At 45.7% G+C, this 27,771-nt stretch overlaps 1 protein-coding gene across 3 annotated transcripts in view; it reads left to right on the top strand.

The window, feature by feature from the left end:
• Positions 1-27,276, top strand: part of CA5A (carbonic anhydrase 5A) — a 36,125-nt gene extending 8,849 nt beyond the window's left edge. Inside the window, exons 2-8 of one of the 3 annotated variants that reach the window (XM_083165112.1) lie at positions 4,637-4,705; positions 12,686-12,883; positions 18,799-18,917; positions 20,535-20,630; positions 20,714-20,776; positions 23,801-23,956; positions 24,618-27,276. In XM_083165112.1, coding sequence (XP_083021238.1) covers positions 4,637-4,705; positions 12,686-12,883; positions 18,799-18,917; positions 20,535-20,630; positions 20,714-20,776; positions 23,801-23,956; positions 24,618-24,803 — 887 coding nt within the window. In that variant the 3' untranslated portion in view covers positions 24,804-27,276. Of the gene's footprint in view, positions 1-4,636; positions 4,706-9,020; positions 9,238-12,685; positions 12,884-18,798; positions 18,918-20,534; positions 20,631-20,713; positions 20,777-23,800; positions 23,957-24,617 lie in introns of those variants that run through there. The other 2 variants (XM_083165113.1, XM_083165114.1) reach the window with 2 other exon arrangements.
• The last annotated feature ends 495 nt before the right edge of the window (positions 27,277-27,771 follow it).

The raw sequence follows: 27,771 nt of genomic DNA, 5'->3' as shown, positions 1-27,771 counted from the left end.
CGCATAATTTCACGTCATTTTAGCCCCTCCCCCATCCAAGGACCCGAAAATTGATGCAGCGGTCTGTCATGGGGGCGGGGCTTGGTGACATCAGCCTCGTCCCAGCCCCAAAACGAAGCCCCTTCCTGCCCCCTTTAACTCCTCTCCGGGCTTCTCCCGGGGAGGAGTTTGTAAAAGTCGGCAGGTATGCTATTAAGCAAGGGCTATACTATATAGCAAAGTGGTCACTTTATCTGTAGCCCCCTGGCAGCACCAAATAGAGATTTTGGTAATCTACGTATGTTACTGAATCAGGCCCAGAGAGCGGTTTTTCACACCTTAAAAATTGGGAGTCTCTACAAGACATATTATATATATATATATTGTCACATTTATAGTTTCCGGCAAATAACACAAATAGAGAGAAGACTGTAAGCTCCCACGAGCAGGGCCCTCTTCCCTCCTGTGCTCTTCCTTATTCTACCGAAACCATCACCATACTCCCTTTGATGGCATCTAATTCCTCAGTGTTATGCCACCTTATTACTTATTTTAGTATTGTCCGCTGATACAGAAATGTATCGGTGCCAATTGCATCCGATTTGGGTCGATTTCTTGGCCCGATCAGTCGGGATCGGGTCAAATCGGACTAGTGTATGGGGGTCACTGTTAATGTTTTCGTGTACTTGTTTAGAGTATGGATCATTAGTTCACCAGCATTAGGTCGACATGAGTTAAGGTTGACAGGGTCATTAGGTCGTCATGGGTGAGGTCGACATGGGTGAGGTCGACGTCGAAAAAGTTTTTTTTAACCGGAATGTCAACACAGTAAACATAAACACTAAACGTAGCACTGCGTCCCCTTGCATTGCTTGATACGCTCGCCATGCTTCGGACACGGTACCTCTCTACGCTCGGCACACTATTTTATTCTGCCACCACGCCCTAATGGCTGGTAGGGCATGAAATACCTCCAATCGGCACATGTCGTGACGACATGGACACCGAAATGCATACCTCCCAACTGTCCCGCTTACCGCGGGAACGTCCCGATATTCGGGGACGTTCCCGCGTCCCGCCCGGGGCCGCCATTGTCCCGTGGTGGGGGGGGGACAGCTGGGAGCCCCCCCAGCCTGCCAAGAATAGACGCTGTGCTATTCAGCACCGACGATCGGCGAAAACGGGGGCGTGACCGGAGGACACGTCAACCCGTGAGACCACGCCCCTTTTTGCTGCGCGATCGGCCCGACCTCCCAACAACAAAAGTTGGGAGGTATGCCAAAATGTAGCACCACGTCCTCTTGCATGGTTTGCTGTGCTCGCCATGCTTCGGACACGGTGCCTCTCTACGCTTGGCACACAATTTTATTCTCCCACCATGCCCTGCAGGGGTGTCAAACTCAAATTCATCGGGGGCCGCATCAGCAATTTGGTCACCCTCAAAGGGCCGGTTGTATCTGTAGGACTATGGGTGACATTCTATGGTTTGAGATAAATGCGCATTTTTTTTATCGCACCACTTCGCCCTTTTTAAAATCGCAAGATTGGCCCGTTTTTCGCATATTTAATGAGATGCGAAAAACGGGGCGAATAGGTGCGAGTTGGTGCGATGTCTTTAGTCCTGAAAATGTGCGATTTTCATGTCTGAAAATCGCACGTTTGCAGGAAATCGCAAATTAAAATTAAAAAAAACCAGCGCGGGGTCCCCCCGCCAGAGCATAACCAGCCCCGGGCTCATTGAGCCGGTGCTGGTGACATAAAATCAGGGTCCCCGACAAATAGGGGTCCCCTTGATTTAATGCAACCAGCACCAGGCTCAAGGTTCGGCGCTGGTTCCCAAAATACGGGGGACAAAATGACTAGGGGTCCCCCGTATTTTAAGAACCAGCACCAGACCCAACCAGCCAGCAGGGTAATGCCACAGCCGGGGGACACTTATTATATAAGGTCCCACGGCCAAAGCATTAACCCCCTGGCTGGACAGCATGGGCAGGGGTCCTGGGGAAGTGGGGACCCCCCCAAAAAAGGTGTCCCCCCCCTCCAGGACTTACCAGCCCATGCTGAAAGTCCGGGGCTGTCCCTGATGCCCCTGGGCGGTGGGCATCGGGCTGATGTAAAGTGTAAAAAAAAGAATATATAACTATTGTTTTCTACTGTAGAACTATGAGTCCCAGCAAGCCTACCCCGCATGCTGGGACTTAAAGGGCCCGCTGGCACTTGTAGTTCTACAGTACAAAAAATAGTTAAATAAAACACACTGACACCATGAAAAATAAAAGTTTAATACATCCATAACACACACATACTGATACTTACCTACCTTGAGCCCGTAGGTCGGTCCCTGGATCCTGGGTCCGGGCTCCGGGGCTCCAGGGCAGAAGAGTCCGGTTCCGGGGCTGGTCCGGGGTTCCGGGGCTTCTGGGCTGAAGAATCCGGGGTCCAGGATCCGAAGTAGTCCACAGGGGTACCTGAGGAAGGAAATCCTACTCACCTGGTCCCCGACGACGACCTCGGCATCTTCAGCTCCAGGCGCGCTGCTCCCGGCTGCTGTGGTACCCGCTCACGGAAAAAAATCGCAAAAGTCTAATTATCTCATCCCATAGAATGTCACCCTATGTGTCCACTCTTTATTATCATAAATTGTTGTCACTGCATTCAATTATTACTGTTTTTTTGTAATAATGTAAGTAATAACTAGCACTGAAAGCAGAAACATAGTCAGAATAATGACAAGTAGATATTCAAATGTACAATTTTTTGAAAAATGATTTTGGGAGGAGTTACCTGGATAATACTTGAGAAAGTTCTCAGGAAAGATATTCCTACCTGATAGGGGAGATTGGGGACCTGAAAATGACTTATTGGGCTAATATGAGCTGCTTGGATTTTGAGAAAGATGGAAATGGTCACATAGCTATCCTAACACGTATTAAGTGGCTCAGTCGACCTGAACACTGTTTGGCCTTGAAGTCAAGTTAGGAGGAGAGCAAGGCCTGGTGTGTAAACGTCACCCTCAGTGACAGATCCCCATGTACAGCGGCCAGCCCGAGCTTGACACTACTAACCTATTCCAGTCAGCCGCCTCGCACACACGGTTACCACATGGAATCCAGCAGTAGTAGCGACCAATCACATACTTCCATTGCTCCCATCCGCTACTACCAGCGCGGATCGCCAGCTGCGTGACGTCCCAGTCCCAGCATTTCCCAGCACCAACCCCGCAGCTCCGGCTACGTGAGCTGATTGAAGGGAGAGTGACGTCACACAAGTTCCACAACTCCATCTGGATGCACGCCCTGATTGGCTGCTACTCCATGCAGTAGTAGTGCAAGCCGTCAGACGTGCGGCATGATGTAGGAGTCACAGAGCTTCTGGTAGCTCTCATGCATCTCATGGGACACACTGCCCCTACGTGCAGAGGCGTAACTAATATTGTGGCGCCCCCCCGCCAAAAAATTACCTTGCCCCTCCCGCATTCAGTCCGGCACCGCAGATAGCCTCCGGGCTCCGTCTCCTGCAGTAATGAAAAATGACACGACAAAATGGCTGCCCCCGTACAGCAGACAGTTTTTTTAGGGATGTTAGAGGAGGCGGCGGCCTCCTCTAGCATCCTTAAAAACTGTCTGCTATTAGGGGGCAGCCATTTTGTCGTGTAATTTTTCATTACTGCAGGAGACAGAGCCCGGAGGCTATCTGCGGTGCCGGACTGAATGCGGTGGCGGCGGCATGCGGAGGGGTAAGGGGGGGTCTGACCTGAGTGCCCGGGCACCGGGGGCGCCCCGCTGGCGCTTGCTCCCCCAAGCAGCCGCGGTGGCTGTCTTACGGTAGCTACACCTCTGCCTGCGTGCTATCTCCTCAGCAGACTGCAGGCCAGGATCTCAAAAAAAGAATAAAAGATGAAGGCTGGCGGCGGCTGTGCGGGCCACATGACGAGGTCTGGCGGGCCGGATTTGGCCCGCGGGCCTTGTGTTTGACACCCGTGCCTTAGAGGATAGTAGGGCATGAAATACGGCTTGTCGGTACATTTTGGCTAAAAAAACAGTAAAAAAAACCCAGGTCGACCTAATGACCCTGTGAACCTTACCCATGTTGACCTAATGACCCAGCCGACCTAACCCATGTCGACCTTCCTGCATGTCGACCATCATAAAATATAGGAAGATATGGTACTGCGCTCTGTCCTAATGGAGTAAATATGAGGGAATGTGAGATGGTTGTTGTAAACAAAAGTGTTTTATTATAATTCATAACACACTGAGGTAAATACATCTGAAGTCAAAAATAAAATAAAAAATATAAAGATAAAGGATATAAAAAGATTGATATGGGTGGAAACCAAATGAAAGCAGTGTGTGTGTAGAGCCCCCTGGGGGTGGGGGATGAGGGTGCCAATGGACCCCTTTCTACCATAATGATGTCGACCATCATGCTAGTGACCCAATGACCATATTCCTTTGTTTATATACTCTGTGCTGCGCATCGCTTGTGGCGCTATATAAATAAATGATAATAATGCTGTCTGAGCTTAGTTTCCCTTTAACTTATTATTCTAAGCAACATTGTGCGAGTAAAGTTGATATTATTTCATTTAGTTATTACACATATTACTTCATAAACTGAGATGTGATCACATGACCCCCCCCCCTTCTGTCCACAGCTGAACACACTCAGGCGGTTTCTCTGTGTGGGTGCGCTCCTCTCCCGGATCAGCAGCATGATAGTTTGGGTGTGTTATTATTATTCTTTTTTTTTTTTTTTTTTTACAATATTCTTGGCACGTTATCAGACAATAAAACAAAGGGTTTTATGAACACAGTGTTCTGCATGGAAAGGAAGGAGAGGGGCGGGGACACAGGATGTGCACAGTGTGTTACTCTCTGGCATGGAATGGATCACAAACTGGTTAAAGATACAGGATACAGGCTTGCAGCATGTCCCACTCTGCCTCTGTACTGGTGTGTCCCTGTCCCAGCTGCACCAACCAACCCCAGACAGAGTGCAGGGCTGTGCACAGGGGGGGGGGGGGGGGGGGGGGGGGGTGCGTCCCGCCGCTCACCTGCTCTGGGGAGGGTGATGTGGCCGCTGAGTCGTTCCATGACAAGGGGGAGAGGGGAGAGAGATGAGGAGAGTTGCAGCGGAGGAAGGGGAAGGGGATGCGGCTGCTGAGTTGCTCCACGAGGGGCAGGGTGTGGGGATGGTGCGGGCGCCGCTGCGCTCACCAGGCTCCACGGGGTTGGCGATGGTGCGGGCGCCGCTACGGCACTACCTCTTAACTGGCTCCATGAGGGGGGGTCCCAAGTTCCGCCCTCCAGTGGCTGGCGCCCTAGGCAAATGCCTAAAGCTGCCTAGTGGTAGCACTGGCCCTGGTTGTGTATAGGATTCACAGAACACACTTTCTTATCTTCAGTGATCTCGGTGGTCTTCTCTCCATCGATGCTGCCATTGGTACTTGGTAGAAAATCTGTATCAGAATACACACAGATGATTAACACTCTCTCACATCGAAATGTCAAAGAATCATAAATACTGCCATTACCTGGAACCGCATCTCCATAATACATAAGTGAAGAGGATCCATGCAAATAATGGGGCAGATGTACGAAGCAGCGTTAAGTAAATGCACTTAACGCTGGTTAACTGGGGGGATTACGTTTATGCTAATGTATTACTAGCGCACCTAACGTGCGCTAGTGACAGCCTGCCGAGTTATGCTCGGCGGGGCTGTCCCCTGCAATCCCCCCCAGGGATTAACGGCCGGGGCGATGTATTAACAGCCTTCAAGGCGTTAATTCACCCCGGCCGCTTCGCCAGCTCAGGGCTAACGTTGTCCTATCCCCCACTGTGGGGACAACGCTAGCCCTGCTTCTGGCTCGTCTGCGCAGGAGATCTTGTGGTTTTTGCGAGATGTCGCGCATGCCCATTAGAGCCGGACAGGGGGGGGGAAGCGCACTGAGCATGCGCGGGGCGCCGGGGGAGCAAAAAGGAGAGCCGTTAACACTGGGCATAACGGCTCTCCTTATCGGCTTGGGGGGGGGGGGGGGGGGTGTTAATACATTAGCAAATAACGGGTCCCTGCTTCTCCTCGTTATGCAAGAGAAGCGGGACCCGTTATTTGAGAAGCGCTAAGGGGGGGTTAGTACATCTGCCCCAATGGCCCTTTTTCAGATCTGATTGCAGTACAAAGCTGTTCTCAAAATGGGCAAAACCATGCTGCACTGCAGGTGGGGGCAGATTTAACTTGTGCAGAGAGAGTTACATTTGGGTGGGGTGTGTTGAAACTGAAATCTAAATTGCAGTGTAAAAAAATGCATCCAGTATTTACCTTGCACAGAAACAAAATAACTCACACAAATCTAACTCTCTGCACGTTACATCTGCCCCACCTGCAGTACACATGGTTTTGCACATGTTGAGAACAAATTTGTACTGCGATCAGATCTGAATAAGGGCCAATGTCCAAAGCTGGCAAATTAATAAAGCCCCCACTATATATGGTAGGCAAGGGCGTAGCTAAGATAGATGCATGGAGTGCAACTGCTATGGGGCCCAGAGCTAAGAGAGGGCCACCTCACCTGTCAAAGTTACATGTGTTATACATTTTTCACCATTGGGTGGTACATAAGGGCCCTTGCAAACATTCGCCTTGGGCCTGCGATATAGGTAGATGGTTATAATGAACTAGGGCACTTCTATGGGGCATAGCATTAACTTTGGCACTAAATGGGGCATAAACGTAACAATTGCTATGGAGAGGTGTCTGTATGTTAGCCATATCAGGTTACCGTGTATGCTGGAGGTTAACTTGCAAATGATGGAAATATGGGTCTTGTGGATGGCTTTAACTTTTTGCTATACTAATAATTAGAGCAAGTAAGGGGATGTGTTCTGTATCCCGGCGGTCGGAAATACGACAGAAATCGGGATTCTGGACCAAAATCCCGACTGCCGGGATGCCCAACATAAGTATGCAGGGTGGGTTTAGGCTAGGCTGAGGAAGAGGAGAGATTAGGTTTAGGCATTAGGGGGAGTCTTAAGGGATTCAGTATGAAATCCCGGTGGTCGGGATTCCGGCATTTAAAATCCCGACGCCGGAATCCCGACCGCCGAAATCCCGACAAGGGGGGGGACGTGGATCGCCCCCCCTTGCGGGCTCTCTGCGCTCGCCACGCAGCGGGCCCGGTGCCTCGCTACGCTCGGCACGCTAATTTATTCTCCCTCCAGGGATGTCGTGGACACCCACAGAGGGAGAAACTGTCGGGATTTCGGTGGTCGGGATTCCGGCATCGGGATTCTGAACGCCGGGATTCCGGCGTCGGGATTCTGAACGCCGGGATTCCGGCGTCGGGATTCTGAACGCCGGGATCCCGACCGCCGGGATTTAAACTGCATCCCCTCTTAAGGATGTTTCGTGGGGAAGTTAGGATTAGGCTGTGGGAAGGAGGGTAAGGCATTTAGAAGGGGGGTTGGTTGAGGCTGCAAAGAGGGAGGTTTAGGTTGGGTAGGGGGAGGGTAAGTAAACTTACCTTACACCTGTTGGGCTTCCCTTCATAGGGGCATCCCAACCATTTGTAATCCCAACTAAGACCCCAATGGGTCCCTAAGCAATTGTGGAAAAGGACCACATAATAAATAGATTACAGTAATCGGGAGCAGGAGCTTGCCCTATGGATATCCTTTATACCACTGTGCACATGCTAACAATTTACATATCAAATATTATAAAGATACTTTTGGAGCTGTTGTTTAACACAGCACACTAGAACGATCGTGTCAGTTGTTGGCTCCACAGCTCACTAGAACGATTGTGCCAGTTATTGGCCTGTCTGAGAAATATCATAATTTGTCCCTAGGCACGTTCCTGGATTGGGCAGGCCTTCCTACCTATCTGGCTTGTCACAAGCCACCGCATAAAAACAGGACAAGGTAATCCAGTTCCTTTGTTGGTTACTGAGCCCCAGGCCAGAACCTTGCTTACCATTTTGAATGACCGGTCTCTAAATGTAACCTTTTTCACACTGTAGTGAGGTGTACAAACGCTCACTAAGGTGGATATTGAATAGAAAGCATTATTACCAGTTATTTATACAGCTCACACATATTCCGCAGCACTTTACAGAAATAATTTGAACATTGAACATACTACGTCCCTGCACCACTGGATTGTGGTTGGAAACCGGAGTACCCCAAGCACGAGAAGAAAATACAAACTCAGCACAGATAGGGCCATGATGGGAATCAAACCTAGGACCTCAGTGCTGTGAGGCAGTAATGCTAACCATTACACCATCCATGGCCGCAATTTGTGCAAACAATGAATACTTATTTGCCCTAATGTACCATTGGTCAGCCAGTACAAGTACAGTAATTACATCTGCAATCACTTTACATTGTATTTTGGACAGCTGTGCATACGTCGATGTCTGTCAGCAGATGTGGGAGCGGGTAACAGAGGGGAAGGATCCTACAGATCTCTCTCCCGAAAAAAAACGATGGGGGAACGTGGTCGAGAAAGAAGCCACTATGGCAAATATGGAAACATTTGCTGCTGTCAGTCCATTGGGGTGGTACTTAATATGTGCTGGACTGGTTAAAATACAGAACACAAGCGTGGGTGTTGCCCATAGCAACCAGTAAACTTCCAGCTATAATTCAACTAAATTCTAGAACATTTTAGAACTGAAATCTATTCTGAGCATGAGCTGTTTGAAAACACCTCTAACATCAATGGTTGGTGACAAATATTAAAAAAATCTGTGTAAAAAGCAGTAGTAGCACATTACCAAACTGTGATCCTGGTTAAGATAACACTTTATTAAAAATGTTTGCTGTTTAACACAGGAATAACATGTAACATAGATGATTCCTCTCCAAGTCATGGGATTGAACAACAAAACCCTAATACCGAAAATGTCAGCTGTAGGGACAAAAATCCGGAAGTGTGCGTTCCACGACTCGTGTAAGCCGCTGGCTGTGATTGGCTGGTCGATGCTGATTGGCTGGACTTGGTGGGCGTGGCCAGGTTGGAGTTGGGAGAGGGGGAGGTGTTGTTGTTTTTATATGGCCAGCAGTAGCTGGGAACGCCGGTACCTGGGCGCAGCTGAGTCTATGACATGGTGCTGCACAGGTGCAGGAGGCTCCTCTCTACGGGGCTGGTCTCCCGCTGGTCCGAGAGGGGTTCCACGGCGAGAGCCCAGACCCTAGTGCCTTCCCGGATGTGCAACATATCTGCCTGCTCCTACAAGCTGAGGAATGTGGACTGTGAGTGACACCCTCTATCTATCTATCTATCTATCTATCTATCTATCTATCTATCTATCTATCTATCTATCTATCTATCTATCTATCTATCTATCTATCTTGAATGTTATATGCTGCTGGGTCTCTGTGTTACTACCCTTGCTGGTAATATAATGTGGGAATGTGGACTATGAATGACCCCCCTCCTGTATTATATTACCTTTTACAGGTGACATCGTGTACTGAGGAGTGTAGGCTGTAAATGGTATCTTATACCTGTGTTTTTTTTTTTTTTAAATAGAACCTGTGTTGACACTGATAATATCATTGGGCATAATCCGATATATTTTTTGTTTGGCCATAAATATGTGGCATCAGTTGTAAGAATCCTGACTTTAATGGAGTGATTCAACTGTTTAATGGGTCCTATAATTGCATATTGCCCCTAACTTTAGGCAGGGTGGTATACAATTGTTGGACGTCCATTGTTTTTGTGTGGTGGTTGTACCCAGAAGAACTGCTCTTAGCCGTTCAAAGTATCTGATGTGACGCAGAAAGCGCTATTCAGGCCACCTCGGGGGGGCTGTTATGTTAGTGTTCCCTTCTGCTGAAACCTTTCAACAACTGCTTGCAGGTGCACAACTAGGGCTCATTCTAGCATTCTGCACCTTTTTAAAATCCATGCAGTTTTTTCTTAAGGCCTGTATTTGTGTGTATGTCCCGGCGATGAACAGTGAGCGCTGCTGGGAAAGCCGTTCATCTACTGGTATTACCAGCAGATGAGCGACTTTGAGGATGGCTTTGCATAGCTCTGCGCTATGCAAAGCCGTCCGCCCCCTGCTGTCAGCGCTGGGCAGGGGGAAAGCCGCTCAGTGTGTATGCACTGAGCGGCTTTCCACCTTGCGATGAAAACGATCATCGCTGTCCATACACTCTGTGCCGAGTCCCGCTGCTGGGTCGCCATATTAACTTGCTAATTTGTGGCTGCAGCACCCACATCGCCAGACCTGCCACCTGGGAAACAGTATGCCGGGAAGAGTGTATTCTGTCCGCGGAGTACCTGCACTGTGGGGGCATTTATGTATGTGGAACTCTGTTGCCGTAATTTGAATATTGGAGACAACTGTGCTCCATAATATAAATCAGTATTATTTTGTGGCCACACCCCTTCCCCATAAGGCCACTTCTCTATATTTTTGGCTTGAGCACCCACCAGCAAAAACATAAATCGGCACCTATGCTCTGTGCAAAATCGCCCAGTGTGTATGGACCGTTACTGCCTGTAATGTCCCTCTATGCTGTGGTGCTTATAGCACAGTCTGATCTGTATATCAACACTGATATGCAGACCAGACCTGTTCTAGAAGCACCAGCAGAGAGCGACACACCAGGAAGGAAAGAGGAACTGCATGGGTTTTAAAAGGTGCAGAGTGATAGAATTTTTTGTTTGCTATGTACGGCGCTGCGGACACTTTGCGGCGCCTTATAAATAAACGTACTACTACTACTACTACTATAGAATGAACAGTTGTTGGGCTTGGCGTTAAAAACTACAACCGAAGGTCCGAGCAGCCATTTGGCAAAAACAGCAAATGCGTGTTTACACTTGGACACTCCATTCTGACCACTGTGCATATGCTTATAATGTATGGGCGCAATATAAGTATTGATGAATGGTTGAGTGAGTCTTGACCCCTACCACTGTTAATAATAATAATAATAATAATATTAATATTGCTGCTCCTGCATAGTGCTGCAATGTATTGCCATCATTTATATGGTATTTATAATAATTTCTCTACAGAGAATACGATTAATATTTTGTATTTATTTGATCTTAATTAGTCCTTTAATCGTCTATTTGTCTGTATCTAACTGTACTATTTCACAACACTTTAAATACACTACGTTTTGAATTGATATCCCAATCTACTGCACCTGTTCGGTTGTGCCAGAAGCTACTCCAGCACCCTAGCATAGTTTCTGTGGGGCAGCGAGCGCAAATGTGTGTGACATCAGAAAGAGATTGTTATGTATTAAGAAAATATATACCTGATTTAATCCTTAATGGGTGGGTGAAGGTGGAATTTGGAATGCCACAGAGTATTTCAGCAATGTGCTGCTTTCCCACAATTGAATGAAGGTTTACATGCCCTGTTAATGTCCTCACCCTAGCTGCAGTATATAATGGGCCTTGTTCTGGTTGACTCGGAAGCTGCAAAGATTGCAGTTCACCGCGTGCCAGAGAGCCCCGCCCTGCTGAAAACCCGCCCCCGGCACACATCTGCGACTATGGAAGTTGGCCGAAGCCATTCGCAAAGGGACACTGCACATGCACACAAGACCCCCAAACAACAGAACATGGCCTTATTTGGTCCCGTCCGAAGAAGTTATTAGAATGACCCCCAATGTAACACAGGAGTTTCCTGTAAAGGTGATGAATGATATTCCCCAAGACCTGGCTTGTACATTTGTGACTGAAAGATATGTACTCCGATGTGTACTTGTATTACACAATGTATGTGTGATTACCCTTCTCTGTACTCAACCTCTCACCTATATTCTTCTTATTTGAAGTATATACTGTCTATATTTATGTTTTAAGTGCAGTTGCTATAAGCTTGCCGAACATAATTAGCTTTTGTTTGTGTGTGTGTTTACCAGCTTTGTGCATACAGAATCCCGGAATGTTTATACCAGGGTGCCTGGCACTGCCACGTGTGACGCGGGAGATTGGGGCTGAGATCCTTAGCAAGGCATTGTGCTTTATTTACCCTTCGAGTGCCAACGTTGCTTTGAGAGATGTGCAAAAGATACGCTAAAAATGCCAGGTCCTTAGTCGAGGAATATAACCCAAATTATTTATTGCCGGCAAATGATCTGAAGACAATTAATTGAAGTGGCACTCAAGGTTAACATGGGTGATTTCCCCTTGTTTATTCCATGGATTTCCAGAAACCTAACACTAGCTGTCTATGCAGATTTGTATGGTTCAAATTGTCTAGTGAATGTCCGATTGGGACATGATCCAGTCAGACAGGTTTGGATGTGACAATATGTAAATCGATTTGGCCTCCATAATGAATGCTTAATCTCAGAAGGGAAACCCACTGGGTATGGTTCATTAGGTCAACACTGTTTTTTTCATTTTTTTGGTGTCAATGTTGACACCTGAGCATGTGGCCCTTTAATTAGTGTACTGCGTACCCTCATGGAACTCCAGCGAAGATGCATTTTTACCCCCTTTGCTACCATACAACCAGATAGTAACAACTGGTAGAGAATCAGCTCTTGTGGCCAAGGACATCTACCAGATGCTTACATCTTGTAGGCTCATAGCGATAACATTAATGGTCGAGCTAGTGCTGTATGAAAAGGACAGGATAGAATTAGATATGTAATGTTTTACTGCTTCTTGTCCTGATTGGCTATTTATTCTGCTGCTTTCATGTCTTTGTTCTATCTCCAGTGCACCCATTGTGGAAAGGACCTTTAGACATCCCCGGAGGATCTCGCCAATCTCCTATTAACATCTGTGTGCGGGACAGCATTTATCACCCCCAGCTTGCCCCCATCAACACCCGTTATGACCCGAATTCGTGCCTGCATGTCTGGAATAATGGCTATTCCTTCTTTGTAGAGTATGACGACTCCACCGATAAATCAGGTAAGAGGTTTTTGCTGAATTGCAGTCACCCTATAATCGCTGTATATTATCATTGTTTACTTATATAGTGCTGCTAGTTTATTCAGCGCTGTACAGAGGTTTCAGTCATTCATATCAGTCCCTGCCCTATTGGCAGCACACACGCACTCCACATGGTGGGCCATGATTGTGAATTTAACCTATGACCTCAGTGCTGGGTAGCAGTAACGCTAACCGCAATGTCATTTTGCTGTATAGGAAAGTATTCTTAAACAAAGATTCTTTAGTGCTTTCAAACTACCCCTATTGTAAAGCGCAACGGAATATGCTGCGCTATATAAGAAACTGTTAATAAATAAATAGGCAGAAGCAAAACCATTTCAAAGCCTGTAAGCTCTCTCGAGCAGGGCCCTCTTCCCTCCTGGGTTTCTCCTCCTCTTATTTAACTCTTTCAGGTCCAACGTCTAGTCAGGCTCAACAGCCCTAGCGCTAGTAGCAGATCCAATGGTGAGCCACTTTAAAATAAGAACATTAACATCGTTCAACATTCAATGTAGAAATTTGGACTGCAACTTCTGCTCTGTACTCTCTTCGACGGCATCCAATCCCTTAGTTTCTGACAAACTGATACTTATTTCTGTGCCGTTTGCTGGTGCAGAGATATCAGGGCCGGTGCTAGGGTGTTCGGCGACCCCCTGCAAACTATAAATTTGCGCCCCCCCCCATATTTTAGATAGAGGCGCATTCTGAAGGCACACAATAAAAAAAGGGTGTATAATGCCCGTAGTAGCAGCACCTCTTATACACATAATGTGCCCAGTAGCAGCATTGCTGTAAGTAGACATTTTTTCGTGAACTGTGCCAAAAAAAAATTAGTGCCCCACACAGAAATAAAAAAACAGGGACCGTGCATGCCGTAGGCGCTTAAAATTAAGGGTGTGACTTCCTGGGAAAGGGCCGTGTCCACATAATAGTACCAATGCACATTACACCACATGTTACTCACATTACACCACTTATACACATTGTACCAGCTAGGCACAATGCACCAGGTAAAGCCCCTTAGACATACTGCGCCAGGTAGTGCCCCTTGGACACACTGTGGGAAATTTACTAAGATGGGAGTTCTATTTCAAATGTGATGTTGCTATGGACAGCCAATCAAACACTATGTATTATCTTCTAGGTGTCGTAAAATAAAGAAGACTTAGATTTTGATTGGTTGCCCATAGCAACATCACATGTGAAACAGAACTCCCATCTTAGTAAATTTTGTCCACTGCGCCAGGTTACGCACACCGTAATGCCTATTACACTTTATACCACCCATCGTAATGTGTATTACACATGATACCACATACTGTAATGCCTGTTACACATTATACCACCAATTGTAATGTCCATTACACATGATACCACACATCCTAATGCCTATTGCATATTATACCGCAACACTGTTATACCGGTAATATATTATGCCACATAAGTGCTGCTTACCTATATGCTCGTTGGCAGGAGTTATTTGCTCATTGCCAGGGTTTTTTTGCTCATTCCCAGGTGGTTACATGCTCGTTATCATAGGAGGTTACATGCTTGTTGGCATAGGGGATTATCGTACATGCTGATTGCCACCGTGCATTTACATGTTTGTTGCCCAGGGGGAACTACATACTTATTAGCCAGGAGGGATTAAAAACTTATGCCGAGGGTGATTACATGCTCGTTGCCTCAGTGGATTACATGCTTGTGGCCCAGGGGGGATAACATGCTCATTGACAGGAGCTTTAGAGGCACAACGCTAATGCTCCTGGTGTCAGCACTCTGTGTAGCAATGGGCACCCTGACAGACGCTAGACATACAGGGGCACTATTAGTGTCTGTCTCCTGTAAGGCTGCGTCAATTTTTGGAGGGTCGCAGGGTCTCTGTATGTGGACAGAGACACTGAGGCATCGTCCTCCCCACTCATTTTTCCCAGCTTATTTTGTTTGTTTGTTGAATGTAAACTGCATGCATCAGGGATCCAGTAAGTGATAGCTGAAGGAGGGGAGCATCTCCATGTCTTGGCACCCCAAGTGGCTCTGCCCACTGTAATAGTGTCACCTATAATTTGCCCTTCCCTCACCCCAAACACTACATACACACACTCTCTATTACCCTATAATTCTGGCGGAATGGGATCATTCGTCAGACTGCATTTAGGTCTACAGTCATTAGGTCGACCCCACTAGGTCGACTGGCAGGAAGGTCGACCTGACTTAAGGCCGACATGGGCCAAGGTCGACATGACTTAAGGTCGAATTTGCATAAAGGTCGACATGAGGAAGGTCGACTGGTCATAAGGTCGACATGGGTTTTTCACTGTTTTTTGATCCGAATGTCGACACAGTTGGCAATGAGAATCGGACCCTCGCTTCGCTCGCGATGCTTCGGGCACGGTGCCTCGCTGCGCTCGGCACACTATTTTATTCTCCCACCACGCCCTAGTGGATGGTAGGGCATGAAATACCGCCTGTCGGCTCAAAAAACAGTGAAAAACCCATGTCGACCTTATGACCAGTCGACCTTCCTTATGTCGACCTTTATGCAAATTCGACCTTAAGTCATGTCGACCTTGGCCCATGTCGACCTTAAGTCAGGTCGACCTTCCTGCCAGTCGACCTAGTGGGGTCGACCTAATGACTGTAGACCTAAGTTCATTCTAATAGATGACCGCATCCCAACCTGGCTGGCAGCTCCTCCTGTGCTTACTCAGCCTTGCTCCTTTAGTGTAGCTCCGCCCCCAGAGTTCCATGTAGCTACGCCCCCTTTCAGGTCCTGTTCGGCATGAATCACACAGGTTCTGTGGCTGATTAATACCAGGTGAAATTCAGGCTTCAAGTTAGCCAGCCACAGAACCTGTGTAATTCTTGAGCGCCTTGCTTTAAATGGTTTTGGTAAGCCTATTTATGGGTCTCTTTAGCAATAAAAGCAAACCTCAGTGTAGTATGGGATATTTGTGGACATATGCCAGGAATTAATGTGTCCACATATAACATCGCATGTAATCATTGGAAAGCTCTTCATCCTGTGTGCATTTCTAGCCACTCTCCCATCTTCTTCGTGCTCCCAAACTCATTCAGATCCTTTTCTCTTTAGCTCTCTGAGCCTCTGCAATTTGGCTCTTACCCAGTGCGGTCCGCCCAGTCTGCTCTGTCATCAAAAGCTCAAGCATCCTATTTATAAATATTCACCGTCATCAATAATCGAGACCCGATTCAACAGCCCATAACAAATAACTGACTACTACATTACACATAAAGCATAATCACTTTTGCCTTAGCCCAGTCATGTCCGAACTGTGGCCCTCCAGCTGTTGTAAAACTACACATCCCAGCATGCCTTGCCATAGTTTTAGCCTTCCCTAATAGCTAAACTGAGTCAAGGCATGATGATACTTGTAGTTTCACAACAGCTGGAGGGCCATAGTTTGGCTTAGAAAGAGCCCGTTAGAGCAGTTCCATGCATTGATTAATAGTGTCTGTCTTCCAGATGCATATGATATTGATCCTAGGGATTACGATAGTATAAATATCGGCCATTATGGTGGGTTTTGGCGACGCACGCATTGTGTTCATGCTTTACGCAAGCCCTTTCCTCATACTTGTGAAGGGTAAATACTTGTGGGTTCTGCAGAGTGAATATAGTGTGCGAGAACCTGAGCTCCCAGCAGTGACGGCGTGCACAAAGTGTGGCCAGTGTCGTGCTTATCACTCACCTGAACGTGATGCAATAGTCCCCTTGTGTTGCAGCACCTGCCTTTACCTACCAACTTATTACATACTAGTATGTAAGAGACACAACCTGGACTCGTTAGTGGGCTGCGTAATGAATCTGCAGTGTAGGTAACATGAATGATATCTGCAGAATTCTCTGAGTGTGATACGGAGCGTGGCTTGGCCTGGTAATATTTATATAACACTATCTACCTCTTTATCTCGCAGCCTGCTAGGTGTGCATGAATGTGCCGCGTATATGTAATCTGAGGCTCTGTAATCAGCTGTCAGACTCACACATTGTATTCACACCATTCACGGCTGATAAGTGATAATGTTCCGAGCACTCTAACCAGGCCGGCACTGGCTGACGTATAGTGTTCCCAGTAAAGTCTAGCCAGGAGTTGCAGTCTGACATCAGACCCCCTCTTGTTCTGTATGCGATACTCTGCATAGATACAACCACCTGTCCTGGGTAAGGGTTAGGTTTGAAAAATAGGGTGTGGATCATTAGGTGACCAGCATGTTGGTCGACATGAGTCTAGGTCGACAGGGTCAAAAGGTCGACAGTTAAAAGTTCGAAATGGTTAAAAAAAAAATTGTCCCGAATGTCGACAGTCGACATGGACACTGAAACGTAGCACCGCATCGCTCGGCATGCTTCGGGCACTGTGCCTGGCTACGCTCGGCACACTATTTTATTCTCCCCACCATGACCTAGTGGATGGTAGGGCATGAAATATATACCACCTGTCAGCACATGTCGGCTCAAGAAAAATGTGAACTTTTGACTGTCAACCTAACCCATGTTGACCTAATGACCCATGTTGACCTAAATGCATGTCGACCTAATGACTGTCGACCAACATGCTGGTAACTCAATGACCGAATCCGAAAAAATAAGCACATTTCACGGTGAGCTCTCCCTTGTGCATTACTTGCAGCGCCCACTTTGCATATCTGAGCATTGTTTACGTACGATTTGGAGGGTTTGATTATTCCGCCATTGTTGCGCCATTTGTGGTAACATACGACGACTGTGTCTGCGGTGCTGTGAATGAGATCATAGCTGCATGCCAAAACACACCTCAGGGCTCTACCTACTTTTTGCAAAGACCTTAAGCCACCTCCCACTCTCCACCCGTAACCATTCACAGATCTCAGATGCCGCCTCAAGTAATATCATTGTCACATAAATATTTACACCATTGCGCAAACACATTAAGTACAGAACCTTCCATTGTGCACGACTGTACTAGCTGCTTCTTGCGCACCAGTCTAAGACCGAATACTCTGTTAGTCATTGCACAGGTTGGTTCCCACGTGCTCAGTAATGACTAGGGTTTTCCTGCATGAGCTGTAATAAATAATCGCTAACATCAATACTGCATCCACATCTGAGTCCTGCCCCTTGCTGGCTGCACTTCATCACTATCCTTATTCTGTATGTCAGGACTGCAGGCAAACACCACTATCCTTGTTCTGGATGTCATTCTCTGAATTTGTCCTTATTCTATATAAAAGAACAACATCACAGTACCATGTCCCTTGTTCTGTGTTCTGGTTGTAATGACCTTTTGCAAGGTTTTTCTGTGTTGTGTGCGTTAAGTGGCATTTGTGTTTTAAGCTATTGCCACATTACATATTCATTAGCTGTGTTCCGATGCTGATTGCTGATGGGAGCGCTTCAATGAATCGATGGTCATTTGGTCGGCCGGTACAAAAGGTTTTATACACAAATGACTGAAGCAGGTTGTGTATTTCTTATAATGTGACCACCATCAGTACAAACTTGTACCCTTGTAAATGACAGGTGGTTGTACCCTTGCTCCACTTTGCTTGCCACAGGTTAATATTCCCAATATACGGCCTTGTGTATAGTGAATCAAGCAGTATCTTGAGAAAACATGTGAAAAATGCAAAATACACGTGTCAACCTTTTGTACATGGTCGACATGCATTAGATCAGGGGTTCTCAAACTCTGTCCTCAGTATTCCACACAGTTCACGTTTTCCAGGTCACACCCACCTATGGTGGTTGCGATTTGGTATATAAGCTGCAGGCAGTGATGTTAGTGGTTACACATTCCCTACGTGATATGGTGGCGCTATAAAACGAAAGGATTGAGAGAAGCCTGCTCCTCCTCTGTCCCTGCTAACATGCTGCTATCTTCTTTTCTCAGTGGTGAGTGGGGGGCCGTTGGAGAACCCGTACCGACTGAAACAGTTCCATTTCCATTGGGGCGTGAACAATGACTGGGGGTCCGAACACACTGTGGACAGCAAAGTGTATCCAGCAGAGGTCAGTCTTTGACACACCTAATAACCCGCAATGTCATATGTGTGTTCTGGGCTATGTTACAAAATTAGAAAAAGAAAATAAGATCTAAACAAATTGTGGATTGATTGCATTTATTATGCAACACTAAGGGGCCCATTTACTAAGGATTGCATATACAATGACATCTGGGTGTGATCTTGCTGCCCAGGATCGTATTGCAATATTCATTAATATGATAACTGGGCCCCTAAATGAGCTAACAGTAGTACGACCTGGGGAACTGTACAATAAAGCTGGTTGAGAGGACTGAACTCATGTGATCACTTGGAGCCAATGCACTGAATGCTGGCAGCTTGCTGATGTCACTGGAAGTTTATCTGGAACACACTGAGCATTCTTCTACCAGTACATGGCTTGTGGTATTCAGTGACCAATACTCTACAAGTTTTATTCCTGTTTGTCCAGTCCATAGATGGTGGGGGGAGGGTTGCACCAGAGGGACTGGTTTAAAACTTTTTTTTTTTTTTTTCAAAAGACTCAGGGCTAGATTTATTGGTGGCTTTTGCAAGTCGCCGCAGTTCTACCTGGACCTCTCCATATTTCCAGCATAGTGGGTCTGGGGTTGTTGTTCAGTAAATAGGGTCCTTTTTGGAGTCTCAGTCTTCAGAGCTCTGTATGAAATACACTGGATAACTATCATATCATACACAAGATAGCTGAAGTGTGGGGCGGATCTTCAGAGGATTCTGTAGATCCTAAAATTGTCCTTGATTATCCCGTATTGGCATATGTGACTTTGTTCATTTACTAGCAAAAGGAATTTATAAGCTGCTGTCCTTATGTTACTGCTACAGACGGCAGACAGCAATTTCCCAGATTCCTTTGTGCAGACAGTAAATCCAGATCCACAATCTCTGTATCTTCACTGCCTGAACACTACCATAACAACCTGTTACAAAGCAAGCTGCAGGAACAGAGTTTATAGTCAATATAATGCATATAAAGAAATATATAGTAGTATAGGAAATATAGTGTGCATATAATATACTGCAGTATCTCATCTCACCAGGCCGTAAAATAATCAGATCCTGAATTGATTATCCAATAGGTTGGTGAATGTAGATTATGAAGAAATATTTCTACTATCGGTCTGTGTATGAGGCCCCTAATCATGCATCATACAGTATGGTTAATTGCGTGGCACTGGTTTTTAAGCAATAAATACAATTTTTTTTTTTTTTTTTTTTTTTTACTGTACATTAAAGTGGGAATAATGCATCACCATTGCCATGTGAGGAAAGTGGGGCTTCTCTATCAGAGCAGACAGTGACAGACAGATTTGCAAACCTGCACAGTGCATTGATTGATTCATGCATTGTTCTAGCAACAGGATGTTGGAGAATCTCCGCCCATGCTCTGGGACCCTGGCAGATCCCAATTGGGCACTGTTGTACAAATATAGGAGGAGCCTGTAAAGGCAACGGAGGTGGGGCTTAATTGTATAACATTTATTTGCGCAACGTAATCCAGAGATGAAAGATTACATTCACAGAACACAGTGAAACTGGTCTATTGTAATTACATCCCCCAAGGATCAATATCTTCTCTTATTAATGTCCAATCCTTATGAAATTTCAGCTCCACCTGGTGCATTGGAACTGCTCCAAATATCGGACCTTCGAGGAGGCCATTATGGAAGATAACGGCCTTGCTGTTATTGGAATATTTCTAAAGGTGATTTATTAGTCTTCCCGCCTTCCTTCCTTTGTGACGTTTGTTCTTGGTTCAGCCTGATCCTAAATTCTGTATTTCCACAGCTTGGAAAACACCATCAGCAGCTGGAGAATCTGGTGCACATATTGCCTACTGTCAGATATAAGGTAAGCGTTTGCTGGTGTGGGTGCAAGCTTTCTGGTTCTGATGCAGAGAGAGTACTCGCGTGTCTAATCTGAAATTGCTACGCTCATGGCCAGAATAGTGTGCCAACACATATGCGCTGATTTCCAGCATTCAGCCACTTACTCCTAGCTCCAGTGGCTAGCCCCAGGGTCTGCGGAAGCTGGTCACACAGGGGCTCTCTGACAGTGGCCATGTACACTATAGGGCACAGGTCTTCAACCTGTGGCCCTCCAGATGTTGTGGGTCTACATTTCCCATCATGCCCTGACAGTTTTGGCATGCTCTTATAGGAAAAAATGTGGCAATGCATGTTGGAACATGTAGTTTCACAACATCTGGAGGGCCATAGGTTGAAGACCCATGCTATAGGGGGTATTTAATCTTAGTGGCTATTTCAGACAGGGAAAATAGTGGTGGCCGTCTATTCAATGCTGCCATTTCCGACAGCATTGCAGGCAGATTCCGACAAAACAGATCCAACTTTAAAACCAGTCCAGATTAATTTTGTTGGAAATGGCCACGGCCGTTTCCTCCAACACGCCCACTTTTCGACACTCGTCAGATGGAACACTGAATTCCGCCTATCGAGTGTCTGTCAAGCGGAGCAAAAATTTGGGATTCGAACTGTAATTTCGAATTGAAAGGCGCACTCACACACAGACACCTGCTGATCTGGAAAGTCAGTATTATTTTCCGTGGCCATGGTAGATGCAAGTTCCAAATGGGGCGGTAACCAACATTAGGGAATCGCTGTAGATAGGTTAATGCATGGTCACCTGCTGTATTAGGTTTTAGAAGGTAAAATTATACCTTATACCCAGAGGCGTAACTAGACATTCATAGGCCCCATAGCAAAAGTTTGTATGGGCCCCCTATTTATCAACTGTTGGTAATAAATGAATATAGCACATATACCTTAGACTGTAAAGATGGGCCCCCTTCAGCTCTGGGCCCCATAGCAGTTGCACCCCTTGCACCAATGGTAGTTACGCCTTTGCTTATACCCATTTTTTGGTTGCACGCACAGAAAACTGTTTACAATGCAGATTTGTGTGTGTCAAGTATGCAGCTCGGCTTAAAGCACCGGTATCTGCTGCGATAGCCGCTGGACAAAATCATGCTTGTATTGCCTGCCGTTTTCTTAGGTGTAACTAAAAGGGCTCACTGCCAGCAAAGTGTTCACTATATTTTAGAAAACTGCATGTTGTTGCCACAAGATGGCGATACAGCACCAGCAATCACATTTATGATTTGGTAACTTGGAAGCCTTCGGTTGGTCTGTAAGCGGATTATTCATTATAGTAGTACAAAGGACACTACCACAAAATTAATTTATTTTCCTGTGGGCAGCAGGAGATGGGTTTTATTTTCTAAAATCCGTGTGTGTTTTGGTTTGGCTCAGCAAAATATTTAGGAGTGGTGTAATCTGCGTCGGGCCCAGTGAGATCAGTGGCCTTAACCGCTCCATGCAGATAGTGTACATCCAGATTTGTGGAAAGAGAGGTTCACCTTGGCGTGTGGGATTTGCCTCGCACCTAAACAAAATGCCTGTATTAGAAGACTGGTTGATCATGATTAGGCCATCGGTTGGGGGTACGGCTGCCTCTGTTTTGCTACAGCAGATGTAAAGAATGATAAGTAACACTATGCGACATCATTTGTCCGAGCTCCTTTCTAAGGAATACGTGGATTGCTCTGACAAAAAGTGTTTTAATCCGGACAAGCCGCTGTTCAAACTGTTGTCCACAGCTGCTGTGAGAGCCGTGGGCTGTGAGTGTTGGTGCGTAGAAAATACTGTGGTTCCAGTCAGTGGGTTTAGTAAAATTGTCAAACCTCACTTCCACATTTTAATAGCATCAGTATTAATTTGAGGCGCTTTTTAAAATGTATTTTGTATTTGGGTTAATGAGCCATGTGAATGAGCTTGTGGGTACTTGTGTACTAGCACGACGCCCATCGCATCGCAGACCATAAGGCATGCGATGGCAGCCGATGTTATACAATTTTAAATTGTATACCATCGAATTGTATGCCATTGTATCGCATATACAATGGTATGCAATTTAAAATTGTGTAAGCACCCTAATGGGGGCTTACAATGTTAAATGCACCCCCACTATGAACGTGAACCCGAAGCGTGGCGAGCGCAGCGGTACGCGTCCTACGACCTTTTCATACCCCTACTATCCACGTTGGCGTGGAGTTGATTTTATATAGCACAGCGAGCCACCGAGCCCGAAGCGTGGCGAGCCCAGCGAGGGGACGCGGAATACATGTAAAGTAATACGTGTCCCCTCGCAGGGCTCGGTGGCTCGCTGCGCTCGCCATACTATATAAAATCAACTCCACGCCGACGTGGATAGTGGGGGTATGAAAAGGTCGTAGGACGCGTACCGCTGACCCTCGCAGGCTCGCTGCGCTCACCACGATTCGGGTTCACGTTCATAGTGGGGGTGGCATTGCGGTGCATTTAACATTGTAAGCCCCCATTAGGGTGCTTATAAAATTAAACATCATAAAGGGGGCTTATACAATTTTAAATCGCATCGGGTGTATGGCATGCGATGCGATTATATGTCGTGAGACAAAATATCGTGGGCACCGTGCTAGTACACAAGTACCAGCTTGTGTTTTGCAGACGGGATATCTTTGGTGAAGGACTTAGAACCTTAGGTAGGGAGGGGTAAATTGCCCAGATTTGGGGACTTTTAATGAGCTCTTGAATTAAATATCTAAGCCAGGCGCTCCATTGGTTCAGGCCTGAAGATTTACACGGGTTGCCTAATCCTGGGTGAATTTGTGGTCCTTATGTACCATCTGGGCAATAAGCCATATACTATTTGAAATGAGGTAAGGATCTCATTGTCTGGGGAATCCTATGGCTGGTTGGAATATGTGGCAAGCAAGCTTAGTGTCGAAGGCATGAATCCTTGCCCATTCTATACATGCAGCCTTCATTTAGGAAAGGGACAAATTTGTAAAAAACTATTTTTTTCCTTTTTTAGGACTCTCTTACAGGATTTAATTACTTTGACCCATCCTGCCTTCTCCCAACTTGCAGCGATTACTGGACTTATTCAGGCTCGCTAACCACGCCACCGCTGACTGAGTCCGTGACCTGGATTATAATGAAGAAACCAATTGAAGTTGACCACAGTCAGGTGATTTGTCTTTAGAAAATCGGGCTGTTGAAATTCCACATCTAAAGAATGTTATGGCCTGACCTCGCACCCCTATCAATGTAACATCAGCCTGTTGCTTTAACGGAACCTTTACATTTCTGTGTACTGTGAAGATGACACAATGTTTTGCAGATAGAGTGTAGGCACTAGGACTCCTGGCGACATGTAGCAGGTCACTGTAAAGACATGTTCCGCTGTCATGTAGTGGCCTCCTAATCCAAGTCGCAAATTTACGTCAGCCAGTCACGTTGCAGTATCTTTCAACTAAAGTATTTAGCATATGGTTTGCAGCCTGAATGCTGGGTGGCATTATCAGGTGGTTATCCTGTTTGGAGTCAGGCGGAGCTTAGCTAGATCTGTCTTTCCGTGAAATAGGGCGAGAACTGAGTGGCAACTATGCAATCTCACTGCGTATGGTGGCAGTTTCTTACACTTGGCAAGCACAGATAATATTGAAGACTATTTCGACGGGTGTCGTCAAATCAAGGGGCAGAACTGGTTTCCGCTTGCAAGCGCACAAAACTCCACCTTTGTCCCCCCTTCTGGAGTTGATAAAGCTGCGGTCTTTTGTATAAATTGCAAAGAGTAGGCCGGAATGTACACCCTTACCGCTAGTAACTCTCTCCTTTTGCTTTTCCAGCTGGCTGTGTTCCGCAGTTTACTCTACACCGCTGTGGGGGAAGAGGAAAAAAACATGGTTGACAATTTCCGTCCTCTGCAGCCGCTGAAGGACCGCACTGTCCATTCAACCTTCCAACCAGCACTGAAATTGTCTGATATGAAAAAGGATGATGGGGGATCATCGCAGCAACGGCAAGCCGGATAAATGTGCGCTGCTATGAAGACCAGGGTCGGAAACTGCAGCGATCTCGCCATTTTGTATGGCCTAAACCGGCAATGTGTAGAAATGTGGTAACACTGCCTGTTATGAACTATATAGTGATACTGTGTACAACCTTATATTATAGCATTCCTGCAACACCGATACCTGCCTCTGAAATCTAGACTGTGATCATGTTACTTCCTTTATAATGACAACCCCCCCCCCTGGCCCTTGTTATTCGCATTAGCAGAGGTTCCTACCTCAGTATGGCGCATTTCCCCTATATTGTTTTGTGGTGCTTTATGGTACGTCCTATCTAAGCCAATTTGTAATCAGACCAACTGTAACAGATGCTGGAACTTGCTGTGCGGATCTCTAATGTGGACCATTTGTGACAGGCGTAATATAAAATAACGTTTTGCAATACCGTGGCCTAACGAGATATCCGGCCTCTTCCATATTGCCTTATTTCATGGGGTCTGCGCCATATTTGTCCTTCTACGATAACTCCGCCCATCCACAACACTTCTTGTGTCCTATATCTATCTTACTGCCATAGTAACCGGTGGTGGTTGTGTTTTTATTGGCTTACATTGAGTCTCCCCTGACCAATAAAAGCAGCTGAGGTATATTTTTTTTATTCTGCTGTGATGGATCCAACTGGGGGTAAGGCTTGCACTCTAACTGCATCATGCATGGAGGGATAGGTATGCTTACTTTTGGCGCTATCTGCTGTTACAGGTACCGGTTATGTTCTATTACACTTTGGGGGGTGCAGGGTAATCCCCATTAGTTATAATGATGCTGTTGACTTAAGCGCAGTATATTATGAATCATGCAGGGGTGACCGGTTATGGATTATATATAATTTTACCTAATGTAAATGTGTGCCATTTTTGGGATTAAAGCTTCCATGTTGTTCCCATGCAAATTAGATAATCTTCTCCAACAATGGTTTCTGGGATTGTCTCTCACTTTAAATGTGTTTGCCTCAGTCAGTATCTGTGTATATTTGTCATTAGTCAGCCATGTTTTGGGATGCCTTTTACATGGGAATTGAATAGCGCTTCTTATTGCTGTGCCTCATTCCTCAGTCCATGATATAACAGCCACCATGTAGGGTGACCGGTACATTTACTGTTCAGTTCCAGACATGCTGATTGTTCATTGGCTAATGTCTTTATTTGTGCTGATGTTGCTCAGTGTACTGTACATGTCTCCTGCAGACTGCCAGCTTCTTGGTTGTTGAATTGTAGCAGTATACTGCAGCCACAAGGGGTACAGGACGGTAATGCAGAATAATAGTTTGGGATGATATAATGGTATTGTGCCTGGCATTTCTGTTGCATGCTGTGTGATAATTCAAGTCAAACTATTTCAAAAGTCATTAAATGTATTGGCATTTGATGCTGGTCTAACACACCAAGGTTAGTAAATTGGTGTCTATGCATTTTGTTTTGGAGAAATTGTGACTTCCATTTAAGGTGAATCCTATTCCTTTATTTAAAAAAAAAAAAACCTAAATGATTTCTAATGGGGGATACACACGGCACGATTTTAAGCCCAATTTCTAAGCGATCTGACCAGATCTGTCATAATGTTGAAGTGAAGCACAGACCGCTCCGTGTGTATGCCCCTTCTCTATGGCGTTGCGCAGTCCCGCAATTGTCTCCTGCTAAATCCGCTGTGTCTTGCCTAGCAAAACAATGCTCAGTGCAGATCGTTAAGTACACGTCGCAGGTACATCGCTTGTGTGATTAACCCTTTGAGTGCCAAGAGAATTTGTGAAAAATAGGTGTGAAAATTGCTACGCAAACTTTTTTTTTTTTATTCATCATAATGACCTGTAATGTTTTTACTTTTATATAGGAAATCTTTTTTTACGCAACATTTTTTTTGAATTTATATAACAAATGTGAGCAACGGTGGAATTTAAGTGGCTATTCATTTACAGATGTTGGTACTCAAAAAGGGTTAAGCGGCTCCTCGGTGTGTACAATGCTTAAAGCTTTTTCTTTGTTTTTGTTTTTTTTCTTTATTACATGTCTGTTCTGGCTTTTATTGCTTATAGTAAATATTGTAACAATCAAGAGATTATGTAGAGTATATATACAGTTTGTAACACTGTATTGGTGTGTACACACTTGTACAATGTGCATGAGACTATATAGTCAAAATCTCATCGGTATCGCATGCAGATAGCATGGGTTTTAACCCTTGCAATCCCGGTGCGCGCTCCCGTATCTCAGCCAGAAAGTCTTGGCTGCATAGACTATATATAGTGCACATCTGCACTATATAGTCAAAATTTTATGCAGAACGCATGCGCCGTGCGATGCGATCTGATCGCATCGCAAGCCAAAATCGATAGTGTGTACACACCATAAGAGAAGGGTCTTGTTCTAATTGGATCCTTCAACTGTTCTAACAGACAAACCTTGTTTATATTTTAAATAAAGGACTTTTTCAAACTTTACCAAGTTTCTTCTATTGATTGCACAAGTGATATATAAAGCGTATTGGTCAATTGGGCTTTGTTAGACATATAACCAGATGTACTAGAACATGTGTAACCTTCAAGTCTTTATAATGGTTTATAGACCATGTAATAGACTCTTGTAGGACCTTCATCAGGTACATGGGGGGCTCTGATAGGATTCTTAAGGATCTTTGTAAGGGTTACTTACATGCTTGTGCCTTCCTAAAGTTGGTTGTTGCATTGTTCTGTCAACGCACAACACAAATCCGTGGGGATGAGAATCTGATTCCCGAACATAAAACCGTCCGACCTATTTGTTTCTTGTAACAATCCAGCCATTCAGTACTTTCTGTGTGGATTAACTGTGCTTCCTCTGGCTTTGTGGGAAACACAATCTTTTTTTCATATCTAGAGATAATTAGAGGGGACTCTATTGAAAATCAGCTGGGAAGCTTGTACTCTAATCTCTGCTCTTTGGCTGCTGTATATAGG

This window comes from Crinia signifera, chromosome 11 (genome assembly GCF_055691185.1).
Source record: "Crinia signifera chromosome 11, ASM5569118v1, whole genome shotgun sequence".
NCBI lineage: Eukaryota > Metazoa > Chordata > Amphibia > Anura > Myobatrachidae > Crinia > Crinia signifera.
Note: the sequence above shows the minus strand (reverse complement) of the source record. Positions and strands in the feature narration are given on the sequence as shown.